Source organism: Zonotrichia albicollis, chromosome 1 (genome assembly GCF_047830755.1).
Source record: "Zonotrichia albicollis isolate bZonAlb1 chromosome 1, bZonAlb1.hap1, whole genome shotgun sequence".
NCBI lineage: Eukaryota > Metazoa > Chordata > Aves > Passeriformes > Passerellidae > Zonotrichia > Zonotrichia albicollis.
In genome coordinates, this window is record NC_133819.1 from 48,474,632 (window position 1) to 48,490,481 (window position 15,850).

Sequence of the window (15,850 nt, forward strand, 5' to 3'; positions counted from 1 at the left end):
AACGCGATTAACAGAGGGGTGAATTATTGAATGATCTCCTGTGAGAGATCATCTTTGGCTCATTGATCCACTTTTTATGGTGTGAAAAGACCATGGCAAACGATAAATCAGCGAACAGTTGCACGGCAGGAGGAGAAGGCTTCACTCCCAAGGTGATCATTGCACAGTGAAGTCCCAAGGAGCCACAGCTTCCCGGGAGCGGGGTAGCCGTGAGAATCCAGCGGGACAGCGCGGCGCCTCAGGACGCGGGGGTGCCCTGGCGCGCAACAACGCCGGTTTTCCAACTATCCTCAAGGCACCGCTAGGTCATTTTAAGAAATGTCACTCTATACGTTTCCCGCTGCAGTGGGAGCCCAGTTAATGAAATTAACTCCATCCCAGAGCCCCTTCCCGAACCTTCCGGCGGGGAGATGGGCGCCCGCTACCTCCCACCGCCGCCACACTCCCTGCGGCGGGACGGGACGAACACATCCCCCACAGTGGGGGCCCATGCCTCACGGGCGGGGCGGTCCCGTTTCGATTCCCGGAGCACCGTGGATCTGTTTCGATTCCCCCACTCCCACTCGCGCGGTGACGCGGGCGGCGGGGGCGGGACGCGGGGCGGAGAGTTTAAGGGCGACAAGCGGAGCGCCCCGGTGGCGGTGGCGGTGGGGGACGGGCAGGCAGGTAGGTAGGTGGATAGATTGATTGATGCGGTGCCTCGGCCGCCCCTTGTATCCCCCTCACCCTCCCCGGTGAGGGCAGCTCGGTGCGGGATGCGGGGAGCGGCGGGCTGAGCTGCCCGCGCCCCCCGCGCCGCTCCGTGGATGCTTGGTGTGGCGCGGGGGCAGCCGCGGCCTCCTGGGGGTGGCTTCCCATTCCCATCTCGGTGGGAGCTTCCTGCGTGTTTGGAGCAGTTCCGGAGAGGGGACGCGCTGCCCCGGGCCAGGAGCGGGGGTACGGGATTTGGCGTGTGGGCAGCGCGGGTGGCTGTGCTGGTTGGGAACCGTGCCAGGGAATGTGTGGGGTGGTTGAAGGAAAAGGAGGAGAGTGCGTTCTTGCTCCGGCCGGGCATCTGGGAGTGTGTGTTGGCCTGGTGTGGTTTGCGCGGAGGAGCTGGGGGAGATGGGATGCCGTGTCCGTGCTTGAAAAGAAGACGGAGAACTCCTTTAGCATAGCCCGGAGCGAAGCATTGTGTTCGGTGGTTTTGGATCCTTTCCCTGAAAAGCAAAACTCTTCTACAAGGTCGTGGAGTGATCACTTAACAAAACAGACTTTTTCAGCTGGAAAGGAGTTTGAGCACAGTGTGCACTGCAGAAGAATAAATGCAGAAGGATCTCTCACCAGCTTTTGGGGTTTTTTTTAAGCGATTTACAGGGAATTAACTTCGGATTTATTGCAAATGGGAAGAGGCTTTGCTTTCCCATGAAAACATGCTAGAAGAAGTATTTCCTATCAGTGTTTTTTTACCAACATGCAATTAAGTTTGTCAGGCATTGGCTGTGAACTGCACAAGCTTGAAAACCTTGATGTTAGGGCAATCTTGGTGTTTTGGTCTTGGGGTGGTTTTCGTTTGTTTTTTCCTCATTCCAGAGTGAATACCCTCTGGAGTGAATGTATACAAAGGAAATATGCAGGCTGTTTGTTTCTCTTACCCGATCATAGAATCATAGGAAATGCTGAGTTGGAAGAAAGTTACCAGGATCATTGAGTCCAAGTCCTGGCCTCACACAGCACACCCCCCCCTAATAATCACACTATGTGCCTGAGAGCGTTGTCCAAATGCTTCTTAGCTCAGACTTGGTGCTGAGTCCACTGCCCTGGGGAGCCTCTTCCTGATATCCAGTGTAAACCTTGCCTGACTCAGCTTCAGTCATTTTCATCGAGTCCTGTTGCTGGTCACGAGAGTGGAGAGATCAGTGCCTGCCCCTCCTCTTTCCCTCATGGGGAAGTCGAAGAGAGCAAAGAGATCTCCCCTCGGTCTCCTTCAGGCTGAATGAACCAAGTGACCTCAGCTGCTCCCCACAGAGGTTCCTCTTCACCGTCCTTGTGGTCTCCTTTGGATGCTCTCTAACAGCTTAAAGTATTTTTTATTTTATGGTGCCCCAAAGTGCACATAGTATTCAAGGTGAGGCCACACCAGTGCAAAGAAGAGCAGGACAATGATGACAGGAACATTGCCAGGCTGAGCAAACAACTGCAGCAGTGTAAACAAGTCCCTCTTGGACTGAGTTAGGTCTTGTATGGCTGAGCTAGATTAGGGATTTCAAGACTGCTGTTGTTTCAGAGAGAAACAGAAAGATTAGCTTTTCCTGCTGTTGTGAGGTTTTGGTGGTTTTTGTGTTGACACAGTAATGACACTGTGCAAACAGAATATTGAACATGCTTTTGCATAATTTTTTTTGTATATAAAATGGGGAATGCAAGTCTTTTCTTAATTTACTGGAAATCATAGGCATTTGTATGTATAAACAGGTGTGTTCTTGAAAAAGCAACTCCAGACATGGCTCAACCTTACATTTCCTAGGTATGACTTGTTAATGGTAGGTTTCAAAGAGGGAAGAATCATTTGAAGCTGAAGGCAAAGAAGGCTGTATTGTTTCTGTTAACAAAACAGGATGTACTGTGGAGCAAGGCCAGACCTGTTGCTGCTGCAAGCTGTGAAACAGTCTTCAGGGAAAGCTAGTCAAATGTGCTTGGCCTGAGTTCATCTTGCAAGTAAAGGAGGAAGGATGTTCTGAGGTGTCATCTGGTTTTGGCTGGGATAGAGTTAATCTTTTTCCTAGTAGCTGTGCTTTGCTTTGGATTTAGGATGAGAATAATGTTGACAAAACAGTGATGTTTTTGCTGTTGCTAAGCAGTGCTTATTCTAAGTCAAGTGTTTTCCAGCTTGTCCCACCGGTGGGGAAGCTGAGTGAGGGCACAGAAAGCTGGGAGGGGATGCAGTTGGGACAGCTAACCTGAACTGTCCAAAGGGATATTCCATACCATGGAATGTCACATCGCTCTGTCAGGTTTCTGTTGCCTTGTCCATGGGTGGGAAACTCGTGTTTCCCAGGGTCTAAAGTAGGTACAGAGCTGGTGTGTGCACCCATCTCTTTTTGTGAAAAGTGTTGTCTTGTTCCTGGTGCCGTGCTTCTGATGGTCATTTCCTTGCTATGTCACTTCCTTAGTACTTGTCACTTGCCTAGTACATTTCCTGTGTGAAAGTGAACCACAAATCTCTGCTCTAAAGATTAGTAACATTTTAGTGTCCACTTCTTGAGGTTTTGCATGGATTTCTGCTTGTCAGCAGGGCTGGCCCAACTTCTGGCTGGGTTTAGGTCCTGTTTCTGTAGTCCTGTTTGGTGGTCATGCATGTGAAGAAGGACTGAGCTGCCAAGCTGTTTCAGTTGTGGGTTTGGTTGGAGACATCAGATGGCTGGCTTTGTTGTTAATAATTCCTTTCTGACAGCTTCCACAAAGAAAAAGCAACATACAGTGGTAATCTGAAAAAAGAGGACCCTTGGGAGGTCATTCAGGCCAGCTCTGCCCACAGCAGGGCCCTAGCCCAGAGTCTTGTTGTGTGTATTCTGCTTATACCCCTTGTGTCATTCAGACCTTGCACAAATCTTCCCTGTCTGCTTTATATGTGGTGTTTGAGGCGTTCACAGGCCTTTGAGACATCTGTGCTAGTTGCATCTGGGGTGTATTTGCCAAGTGTTGATAAGGATGTTTGTCTTGTTTCTGACAATGTCTGTGCCCTGCAGTCATCAGTCAGAGCACATTTCCAAGGGAAAGCTTGGTATAAAATGAAGAGCTGTAGAGATGTTCTGTCTCACTCTGTGCTCTCTCACCCCAGCCATTTAACATCTTTTGAAAGCACAGCCAGACCTTAGAAGTCTCACCGCTGACTTCCAAAATAAAGAACTTGTGCTTGCTTGCTAGACCCAGGTCAGGTGAGAATTCCTTCTCAATAGTGAGAGATCCTTTGTGCTGTCAAGGTGTGCTGAATCAGTGTGATACTGCATAGGTGAAGCTACAGAACAGTAGCCTGAATTCCCCTAGTAGTGCTTCTGCCTGATCATTTAGGAGGGAAGAGAATCTAGAGAACCAAAATTCTGCAGGTATTGTTGAGGGTTGCTTGTGTCCAGTGATGGAGGTTGTGTACGGGTGTCCAGTTCAGACTGAAACAACCTGATAAAATGTTCTCTCTATTCACTTACCTGGGAAATGGTTTTGTCTTTTTAGAGGTACACAGCTCCAGAGATGCATGCTGCCTTTATCTTTGGAGTTCTGTGATGTATAGGATGCTGACTGGCTGTAGAGCCCAGAAGCAGCAAAGAAACTTCATTTCATCCCATTTGTGCTGAGTTCAGGACAACCTTCTGATAAGAAGCTATCACTATGCTGCTCTGCTTGTCCTAATGTAATTGAAATCTGCTCTAGAATCTCATTCATTATTTTCCAAGTGGTGCTGTCTTTTACTGGGAGCTAAGGGTCTTTGGAACTTCCAAGGTCTGGTACAAATCTAGCAAGGTGACTTCTTACAGAATTTTATTTTTTTTCTTGTTTTGAAGGACTGAGTGAGAATCTATCTATAGATAAGGCTATCTCTATCTATCTATCTGAATATGTCCCTAATGATAGGGATGTCTGATGACTGTGTAAATTACAGGCTCTTCATTTGAGTTGGCCAGTTTCTCCAACATGAGCTGACATTTTACAAGGGTTAATATGCGATCTTCTTGTTCATTGTCATCTTCTTCGATATCTCTCTTCATGAGATACTGTCTGAACATTCAGTTAAAATATTGTTCAGACAAACGCCACTATGGCCTTTTTCAGACTAAACAGATCCATGAGGATGTCCGTGCCTAACTCTCAGCTTCTTTCCTCTCTTCATCATGAGATTTCCAAATGTGTCTGCTTGTAGCTTGGTCAGTTATAAGCTCTTCATTTTTGTCTCTGCTGTTTCTTCAGGGCATCCTCTGAAAGTAGAGATGATTTCCAGATTTTTCATTTGACTTTTCAACATACAGTGGAAAACTGAGAGGAGTAAATTTTTCCCTGCTTTTCACTGTCAAGGTTAGGCTTATACACATTGAAAGGAGGCTGTGTTCTGTAAATATGTCTTTGGTGGCTGCTGTTGTCATGAAAACAGGTAAAACTGGCTAGCAGGCAGAGCACTGCCATAGTTACAGCCACTTACAGCCTTCTTGGCCTGTGCTTTTCCTTCTTTTACTGGGTCTGCCCTGACATTCACAAATGTCTAAATGTGAGGTCACAGGAAAGTGTCATTTGGAAGACCTGAATGCAGTGTCCTGTTGCTGGTGTAGCAGAAGGGACATTGACAGTCCTTTCTTGGCATCATGCTCTTGGAGCCAGGATGCTTTTGTTGAAGGAGAGCTAATGGAGCCCTGAGGTTTCCTGTTGAGAAAACATGAATTATTTGAATGCTGATGAAAAGTATTTAGTTGTAACAGCCACAGTGTAGATGCATTGTTGGGCTTTTTCTTTTCTAACCAAGTTTGTAATGTCTGCCTCTTGGGTTAACAAGAAGGAATGATTTGTCTGCTTAATAGGACTGAGAAAAGCACAGTCTTAAGAAGTCAGATTTTCTGGAAATAGGAGGATTCTTATTTGTCACCATTCTTTTAATTCAGATGCAGAGCTTCTAAGATTGCTGTATTTCATTTGTTCCTTGCATTATGGAAATCTACTGTGCTTGGAGAATAAAAACATTATCCTACCACTGAGTAATGCCATAGGGATGGATCCTTAAGGCTTAACTTTCAGAATCGAAAATAATTAAAAGCATGGCTGTGAAGGTCGTCTATTTTTTTTTCTGTGAATTAAACAGTGTCATGCAGTTTCTCTTTTTAAAATGTGTAAAGCAGATGCAGTCAGAAAAACCAAAGGGTTGGGTTCGCTCTCAGATTTCTAAAGTTTTTAGCACTGCCAGCTTCAGATGTCAGAAAGCACAAGCTGGCCTCTTGGGACCCATAGCTGGCATAAGGAGCACAACATTTTTCAATAGTGACAAATAGCTTTTCTGGCCAGTCTCCATTTGTGTTTTCAAAATTATCTTCTGAAGCAAGAGAAATCAAAACTTAGCATTGTAACTACTCTAAAGCTCCCTGCTTCTGACAGCAGTCCGACTGTAGCAGTGCAGTGGGACACTGACCAGCACAGTGACACAAGAGTTGATGACACCTAAAGTAAATGGGAATTTTGACCACTGGCAGCAGTAGGGTTTGGAGAAGATTGTTTCTGACTTAACTGTACAATGTTTTGGTTTAATTATGTGAGTAAAAATTAATGTGCTTCATTTTGTTGTCACATTTCATGCTGGTGGAGCTGGTTGTTGCATTCATGCTGGTCTCAGGAGTCATAAAAAAAGTAAACAGAGTAGATCATGTCTGTTTGATTTTTTTTGTTTGTTTTGTTTCTGTTTTATTTCTGTGAATGATAAGGTCTCAACAATCCACTGGGAAGGGTTTCCCAGGCCTTAGGATGTCCCCACACCTTTATGTGTTTCTTAGACTTCATAACTTAGGAGAAATCCTTGCTTCATGAGGGCAACATGTGTCTGGCTGTGATGGAGTTAATTTTCTTCATAGTAGCTGGTATGGTGCTTTCTGAGCAAAACAGTGCTGATAGCACAGTTATACTTTAGCTATTGCTGAGCAGTGTTTGCACAGTGTTGAGGCCTTCTCTGTTCCTCACTTGGCCTCCCAGTGAAGAGGTTTGGGATGCACAAGAGGTTGGGAGGGGGACACAGCTGGGCAGATGACCCAAAGTGACTGAGTGGATAGTCCATGCCGTGTGGCATCATGCTCAGCAATGGTAATGGGGAGGAGGGGACTTAGGGAGATTAGCCTTCCCTGTCTTGGGAACATGGGCATTGCTCCATGTCAGGGGGATGATTAATGATTGCCTTTGCATCACTTCTGTTATCTTTCTCTCTTCTTCCAGGTCTCTCTTGGTTACTGAGCAATTTTTACCTTGATCTACAACTTTTTTTTTGTTTTACTTCTTCCTTTTCTCTTTCCCCATCCCGCTGGGGGTGGGAGCATGCCAGTGCTTAGATGCCCACTGGGGTTAACCCACAGCACTCATCCCCAAAAATCTTTTTATAGTAGTATCCAGATACAGCTTTGTCTTCTACCTGTGCCAGCTCAGGCAGAGTCATAGACAACAGTTTTGTTTAATGATCCCCACGCTTGATAGACTTTACATAATAGGCCCTCAGTTAGTCCATTGGTTTTGAGTTAAAATTGTTTATGCTGCAGGAAGATGTTGGGCAATAGCAAGACATGCTGTGCTAGCCTGCGCAGCAGTTCTTTTGGATCATTAACTTAGATGATGTCAGGTCTGCATGCCCAGTGTATCTCTCTGGTCTGCAAACTCTCTGGGTATAGTTGCTAAAGCCTGCCGCAGACCAGCCCAGTTATTTATATGATCTACAGTTTGATGTTTTGGCTGGGAAACTCCAGTTCTGGAAAAGGACGAGAACTTGTGTTCTGGTGAAAATTCCTGCTGCCTGGAAAGGGGAGGGCATGCTGCCTTCTCATCTGAAACAGGGAATTCAGTTCCAAAATTTATCAGCGCAAGACACATTGGAAAGTCCTTTGAAAATGCTCATTGCTGCCTCTGCTGTACTGTGGAAAAACAATCTTTTAAATAGCTTGCGAATACCTTTTATTTGTACTTGCACTTTTAGTATGTTCCAAAGGAAAGTAAGACAAAAATATAATTCCGGGGAAAAACATTACACTGAATAGAAACATAGCTTCCTTTAAAAAAGAAAAAACCTGAAATTAAGCTAAATTTGGAAAACCACTAGTTCATGTGTATTCCTACTTGAAAAAACTTCTGTGTAGCTTACCTATTTTGGTATTATTCTTGAGAAAATAATTTGTCAAACTTCCTGATGATAAAGAATTGAAATCTGAAAGAATTACTCAAAAGATGAGGTAGAACCATATTTTAGTATTTTTTTTCCTTTGTTCTGTTACTCTATTATTTTCCTTTTTTCACCTTAATAGTGCTCATACCATGCAGTGTAAAATAAGTTCTGAATATCTTATGAGTACACTTGATTTGCTGTCTGGAGAAGTAGTATTTTTAAAGTTTATACTGTATGTACATTGCTCAATAAAGTGATGATTTAATTTGCTTGAGATAACTGTAAAAATTACCCCTCTAGCATGACTGGTTGTTGTGCCTCCCCCAAGTAGCTGGGACCTCTTTCTCTTGAGTTTAGTTTTTTTATCCAGGATTTCATCTGTACTTGGTTGGTGCTTCCCTGGAATTACCAAGCTGATGGCTCAGTTACAGACACCACCACGGAGTGTTTGTTTGTTTAGTTAAGGTGTAACTTCTGGCTGGTCATTTCCCAGTCAGCCTGAAGCAGAGCAGATCTGAGCTTTATGGTTTCACCTGATTTTTCTGCTGTTGCCCTCTCAGAGATGTGGGCTGCTGCTCTCCCATCTGCTTGGTGCACTTGTGAGACTGACAAGAGCTTTTTGTGCTTGGATAAATGCAAAGGCACAGTGCCATCTGTAGTGTGCTGCACCATACCTCTGTGCTCACAAGACAGCACTGATTCCTGGTGTTTCAGCCTCATCCTGAGGAGTACTACAGAGAAAATACATCAGTAATGTTTCTTGCTTTGTCTGTAAATTCATACGCTTAAAAAAATATCTAGTTTGCTCTGTAGCAAAGAGATCTTGCGCGTATTTCAGTTCTGCTTTCAGCTGGGATAATTTTCTAGTCAGTAGCTGGTACAGTGCTGAGTGTTGGTAACCCCCTGATGTTTTAGTAGTTGCTGAGCTGTGTTTGCCCTAAGTCAAGGGCTTCTCAGCTTGTGATGCTTCCCTGTCACTGCAGGGGAGCACAGGAAAGGGGAGAGGACACAGCCAGGACAGCTGACCTGAGCTGGCCAAATGGATGTTCTCTGCCATAGAATGTCATGGGTAAAAATTAGGGTGGAAAACTGGCCAGGAGCTGCTCCTCAGGAACTGGCTGGACGTTGGTAGGGGGTGGTGAGCAATTGCACTGTGCATTAATTGTTTTGTATATTCTACATATATTATTAGTAGTATCAAGTATTAGTATTTTCCCTTCGTTTTCTATGATGTTAAGCTGTATTTATGTCAACACAAAAATTTTACTTTTTTCCCTAATTCTCTCCCCCATCCACTCAGGGAGTGGGGGAGTGAGCTGAGGTTTGTGTGGTGTTTAGCTGCCTGCCAGACTAAACCTTGACATCATGTTAGCAGGTAGCAAAGGTTGCAGATTTTATGGGTTTTGTTACAAGCCTGTTAATAATAAGTAAATCTCTGCATTCCTATTTGGTGAATTAATCTTACTTAATTGCACTGAGATTTGTGAGATTCGTACAGGTTTTTACAGGTAATGGAAACAGCTTTTAATAATAAAATCAATCTGTGAAGAAGGATTCTGCACAGCAGTTTAGCACTGGATATTTCTCTTGTCTGTTTCTTGTGTGCTGTTTCTCATATGTGTAGCTGCTTTTCCTCTTGCATTTGTTTCTTTCATCTAGCTGCTTGACCATGTGATTAGCTTTCTTTAATGACACTAATTTTAGAATTTTAATGATGAAATAGTTTTTCAGTAAGTTACAATTGATGCTAGTTTCAACCTTTGTTTTCTCTGGCCACTTCCTGTATTAATTTTAATAACTGTCTTAACTCTGATTCAAGGTCCTCGAGCACTATTACCATGCTATGTTGCAATATTTTCTTGCAGTAATTAAGTTTCTATCAGTTCTGTGTGAATTGGATTGTTGAGTATCTAAACAGAGGACCTAGATTAAAAACTCATAAATAAAAAGCAAGTAAATGAGTTTTGTGTTTAATTAATTGAAATATATAGCTTCATGTATTTCTTAAGCATATAAATGCTGTGTTTTCTCAGATGTTTCCTCCTGCATTGAATGTGTACTCACACATTGAAATAATGTGGAATCCTAATTTAAAAGATGCAGTTTAAGATCCGAGGATGAAAATTGAAACAAAAATGCATACCAGTGGTAGATCTGTTAGCTGAAGTTTATTTAAGAGTAGATGAAAAGTTGAGGAGGCATCAACAGCACAAATGAGGCTGTCACAAGAGCTCTATTTTCCAACTGCAGGAAACAAAGATGATGTGCTCTTTTGTCCTCCTTTTCAAATATGCAAAAAACTAAGATGAAAATTTAAGTCAATTTTAGGGAAAGAAATGTCTCATAAGTCAGTGCTTTTGTTTGATTAATTTTTATTCTTTCTTTTTTTTGCTTTCCTTAGCATGGATCCCATGACATATGCACAGTTGAAGAGGCAAGCTGGGAACCAGGATTTTAAAAATGGAAATTACTCTTTGGCCATCAAAAACTATGATGAAGCTCTACAAACACTTGGTTATTTAATGCAATGGGTCCCGTAAGTATTCTTGAATTATGAGATGCAAACCATAAGACAAACCTGAAATATGTAAATGTGTACAGTTGCACAGTTAATTAAAAACTGTATTTTGACCTAACACTTGATTTTCTTGTATCTTTATTCACACTCTTTAGTGTACCAGTTTTATAGTTATTCTCTTCCTTACATTTATGTGAGAGATTAATTAGGGACTTAAATCTGAATATTTTTACATAAATATCAGTTTTAAACTAAGGCTCAAATGCTGCAATTTTGCCATGTCCTGGCCTGTTGCTGCATGAATCATCTGATTATCTGTAAAATGACTCATGCAGGCTACTTTGTTCTTGTTACTGGGTCATTCTCAGTGTTCTGTGACTTGTTAAAAATAGTTTTTCAGCAGAAAATTCCTTTGGGTATTTTTTTCCAGATGCACTTTTAAGTGCTTTTCATCAATTAACATAAGTTGGTAATGTTATTAATGATTAAATAGTTGAGTATTATGTGAAGTATTAAATATTCATTAGTCCTGTATATTAACACTGCTGTTAACCTAATTTAACACCAGCCACTCATTTATTTTAAATGTGGATTTTTCTCTTGGCTTCACCAAATGATGATACACTAAAATGCATTGAGGTTGTTTTTTTTGATGACCAAAATGTGTTTAGTACCCTTTCCATCCCACAGCTTCCATTCATGGGTCTGTTTTTCCCCATTCCTGGCTGCTGGCTTTCAGTGGGTGTATTGAGGTGGTCTGCACTCTTGCTAAATCCTCATACTTCATTATTCCAGTGGCTTGGCTTTCTGCTTCAGAAGACACCAGGTTATCACTATGGGTATCACTAAGGTAGCATTAAGATGTCTCTAAGACATTTTATAGCCAATATTCAAATGATCTTTATTATCTACAACTACATTTTTTATCTCTGATTTTGTCAGGTGGGTGATACCTGTCAGTTTTTAAATTTATTTTTATCACTAACTGTAAAGTATGATCCTTTTTCAAGTGAATAAAGAGTAATTCCAAAACCATATCTTTAGGTGTTCCCGGGACATAGCTGTGCTGTTGTGCAACAAATCAACTGCCTTGTACTGCCTGGGCAAATGGAAGGATTCAATGGTTCTAGCCCACCAAAGCTTACAGTGGGATCGGGAGTATGTTAAGGTATTCAGATGCTTAAGCTGGCAATTTTTGCATGCCTTCCTTGCCTTTTTATTTTATTTTATTTTTTATTTAATAATGGTGTCATTATCTTCTTTTTATTGTGTTTTTGCTTTGGGGTGTGATGATTAAATATAGCATAAAATTCCAGAATCAGTGTTTGATTCTCCACATAAGCATCAGATTCACAGCTGCAGTAGTATTTTTAATGAAATGATGCATCTCCCTTTTGCACCAGGGATGCTGGTTCTCTCTGTACCAATGCTTTCAAGAACTGTAACTACCAATGTCCCAAACAAGGGTTACAAGTTAATGAGTCCCCAGTTCCTGGGAGTGGTACTTGGTGACCGAGGTCATATTGTATTTCCCGTGGACAGAACAATACATTACACTTGGCTTGTGATTAAATACACATTGATTAAGTACACCTTGACTCAGGTAGCTAGGAATAAGTAGGAGCTGTACAGTATTTATGATACAGAGTCTACTCTTTGATTGCCTTTTATGTGCCATAAACAATCTTCTGGTCTAACCACTAAAGACTCCTGGAGCCTTTAGTAGAATGTTTTATATTTAGATATGGTAAAATTGCACCCAAATACCCATTTAACTTGCGCTGTGTTGCAACATGCCAGTTATCTGATTTGAACAAATTAACTCCACTAGGACTCTGAACTGGTGCAATCTAATTCAGGGTGAATATAAACACATTCAGGTGCTGTTGGCTGAAGAATATATTGATTGTGGGAAAGAAATACTGCAAAATGCAGTGATGCGGAAACATAAATATTTATTCTGAACCTTGTGACACAAAAAAACCTCAGTATTGCCCAGAGGAGGTTAACATACAGCTGCTGAAAGCAGGTCTTTCATCCTGTAGTTATTTTCCAAGCTTTGAATTTCAGGATTGCACTTTTAGTATCTGTGATAATATCAATAACATATTGTGAATTTCAAGGAATTAGAATAAAATAGTTTATTTCACTTTTTTTTTTTTGTTTGGATCTATGTATAAGAAGCTGTGGAAATAGTACTACACGTCATTTTTATAACCTAATGTGAGAATTAAAAGAAAAGCAACAACTTTTTTTTTTTTTTGGTAGTAAATATCTCAGAATATTTTCCCAACATCTTTTTTTCTCCTTTTTTTTTCAGGCTTATTATAGAGCTGGCCACTCATTCATCATGTTATCGAAGTCTAATGAGGCAGTTTCTATGTTCCACAGAGGTCTGTCTCTATTGAATTCTTCAGATCAAACTCAAATTGCTGAGTTTATAGCAGGAATCTTCATAAGTGTCAATGGTAAGCTCAAATTAAGACCTTAATTTTTCTAAGAGCCTTTCAGTAGTGATGACACTTAGTAGCATGTCCTTTTTGAGATCATTCCTTTGATCCTTCAGTGTGTCAGGCCTGTTTGAGGATTAGGAATATACTGAGGATGTGGTGAATTTGGTTCAGTTTGCATATAGCAGACACCAACAATCTCAAAACAGTGCAGGGATGGGAACACGTCAGTTATTGTATGGTTAGAAAAGGTCAGAATTTACAGTCAGGAAGACAAGGTTAGAGATTTGGAGCTCCAGATCGCAGAGGCTTTAAGTGGGTTTTGTCCAGACCTCCCAGCTTTTTTTTTTAGCCATGTAGATTTGAAAATAATCAGAAGATAGGCAGTTTAAACTTTGTTACAATTTCAGTGTGGAGACTTTTCTGCAGCTACTAATGGACAGCAATGAAAAGAGGAAATGTGGCCTTACTGTGGCATTGTATGGGTGTTTTTCAGCAATGCCCATCGTCTGTCTCACTACCCTCTCTCCTCAGTCTCTCCTCCTCTACTTGCTTTTTGGGCTTTGTCTGATGGGCCTACAGGCATGTCAGGAGATTTCAGGTTGTGCCTCTGCTGCCTTTTCCTGAGCCTGTAGCCCCACATTAAAGTTTCCTGGCTGCAGAGTCAGTAGCTAATTGACCTATAACTGGAAGAATTGCCATGATGTTCACAGTGCCTTGGAGCTTTGAGATGGTTCTTGAGAGCAGGGATTAATTTTTTCCCCCTTGTTTAATGAAGTCTGGCCAGGGTGCTGAATCAGTTGGGTGACCAGTGTTTCTTAAGCCCTCACTGGGCAATCCCCTGGGTATTACCCAGTGCTAAAATGATCTCTGTGCAATGAAGTTGGACACTCCGACCTTTGGAGTGCTGCGTATAACAAATATTCTTCTCTATTGCTTATTCTTGCAGATCAACAAATCTTGCCACCAGCTTTCTACCCTGCATATGATTATATCTTCAGTGCATGTTTCAATGCCCTGATTTGGCAAGCAGTGATAGAAAGGCTGGCCCAGAAAGGGAAGTGGCGGGTAAGTGTGTCACCGTGTCACTGTGTCACCTCCCACTGCGCGTTGGGCACTCGTGTCTTACCACTTCAGCATAAGTTTGTGTTACCTTTAAAAGCCAAAACTGTGAATGTGTATTGCTGCCTGGTTCAAATGTCTTGATTTCTAAGACTTGGAAAAATGCTTTTCGTGATAAATAATTTCTGAAAGTCATTTCTGAAAGGGATATGATGGACTTGAAATCCTGCTTGTCTCTTGCTGCTGTCTGTTGTCTCTCTTGTAGTACCACCTAGAGTCACTATTCAATTCAATAATATTCGAATTAGAGGGGTAAAAATACAAATTTATTTGTGGTCCCTTTTACTTTTCCTTCTGTATGACAAGCTGGATTTTTGAAACTGTGAAAGACCCACAGTAAAGGAGCATCTCAGTGGAAGTATACATGGTTGTTGAGCAAAACCAGATAATTTAGAAAAATCAGAAGGTGGATCATCTGAAATTATTTTAGTCGTCTCTCAACTGTGGAAAGAATTGATGATGGTCACAGTTACACCTGTATGGGATGTTGTTGGTGAGTGCTGGCAGTAGGGCCAGCAGGGCACCTGTGAGGAGTAGCTGGAGCTGTGTCACTTCCAGCTGGCTCTGACAGCCCTGTTTTAGGTCATGGCTCAGCCAAGGTGCTGGTGCCTCAGAGAAAGCGTGCTTTAGAAAGGGCCAAGCTCTGCCTGGGAGAGTGAGTGGGTTAAGAGTGAGCGAAACAGCCCTGTGAGTCCCAGGGGTAGAGAAGGAAGAGTGCTCCAGGCCAGAGCCAGGGGCTCCTTTGCAGCCTGTCACAGGCAAAATGGAAGCTTCAGTTGAGGTTTATCAGGGAAACCCTCCTGTTGAGTCATAAGGTTCAGACAGGACCCACTTGCTTTCTAAACTCCTCAGAGGGGTGCCTAGATCCTGTTGGATCCAGTCCTACTCCCAGACTTGGTGCATGGTTTATGTTTAAAGGATAATATATGTGTCATTGAGCCTTTATATGACTTTGTCCCGCAGGATTAAGGCTGGCAAACCAAATATATACATATGAATAAAATTAATAACTTATGTAAATTTATGATAATGATCAGACTAAAATACTTTAATCAGAATTATTTACTACATGGTACAGATAGTTACAACAGTTAGTACATATTATGTAATAATATATACACTATATAATAATATACTATTTATTGAAGCAATAGTAAAACATGGGTATTAAAGATAGCAAAATTGTTATTAAGTAGAGATTGATGTTACTCTCCCATGCCAGTGGCCATGAGCAAACCTTTTTTGCTCAGCCTCCAGGAGTAGCCTTGAGGGGAATTTCCACTCAGGGGAGGAATCTCTGCACGCATACAGGAAGGGATGTGTTAGAAGATGCTGCTTTTAAAAAGTGTGACTGTGCTTTTGTCACATAAAGGGACTGTCAGTCATGTATTTCTAGGCTGGCTGTGTCAGCTTAGCAGCTTTAGATCAGTTATCAGTAGCATCACCTGTTGGTTCCTTTATCAGGAACTTTGCTGTGTCGTCACCGGTACCAGTTTCTGTCAGGAAACACTGTTTTTCATATCCTTAGAACATATAACTCTGGGATTGATGAGTCAGGCTGGTCTCAGCATTCTTCAAGACCGTAAGCAGTGTGACCTTCCCTTCTCTATCCAACAATGATAACTTTTACAAATAAGGTAAAGTTCAAGATGTTTTACCACCACTCTGTTTAGGCAGAGTAACTTGTGGAGAGACCATGAAGGAACAGGCTTCTGACAGGAACCACAGCCTATGGGGGACTCACACTGGAGCTATGGACTCACTGGTGCCCCACATGCCCCATCCAAGCCCCTACTCTGGGCAGGCACATCTCTCATTAGATCAGATTGCTGAAAGGCTGGCCAAACCTGACCTTCAGTGCTCTTAAGGATGGTGCATTCAGAGCTTCTC

At 42.2% G+C, this 15,850-nt stretch overlaps 1 protein-coding gene across 2 annotated transcripts in view; it reads left to right on the forward strand.

The window, feature by feature from the left end:
* The first annotated feature begins 566 nt into the window (after positions 1 to 566).
* Positions 567 to 15,850, forward strand: part of TRANK1 (tetratricopeptide repeat and ankyrin repeat containing 1) — a 51,836-nt gene continuing 36,552 nt past the window's right edge. The window contains exons 1-5 of one of the 2 annotated variants that reach the window (XM_074540593.1): positions 567 to 666; positions 10,272 to 10,406; positions 11,433 to 11,556; positions 12,709 to 12,856; positions 13,788 to 13,906. In XM_074540593.1, coding sequence (XP_074396694.1) covers positions 10,273 to 10,406; positions 11,433 to 11,556; positions 12,709 to 12,856; positions 13,788 to 13,906 — 525 coding nt within the window. In that variant the 5' untranslated portion in view covers positions 567 to 666; position 10,272. Of the gene's footprint in view, positions 671 to 10,271; positions 10,407 to 11,432; positions 11,557 to 12,708; positions 12,857 to 13,787; positions 13,907 to 15,850 lie in introns of both variants that reach the window. The other variant, XM_074540602.1, reaches the window with a different exon arrangement.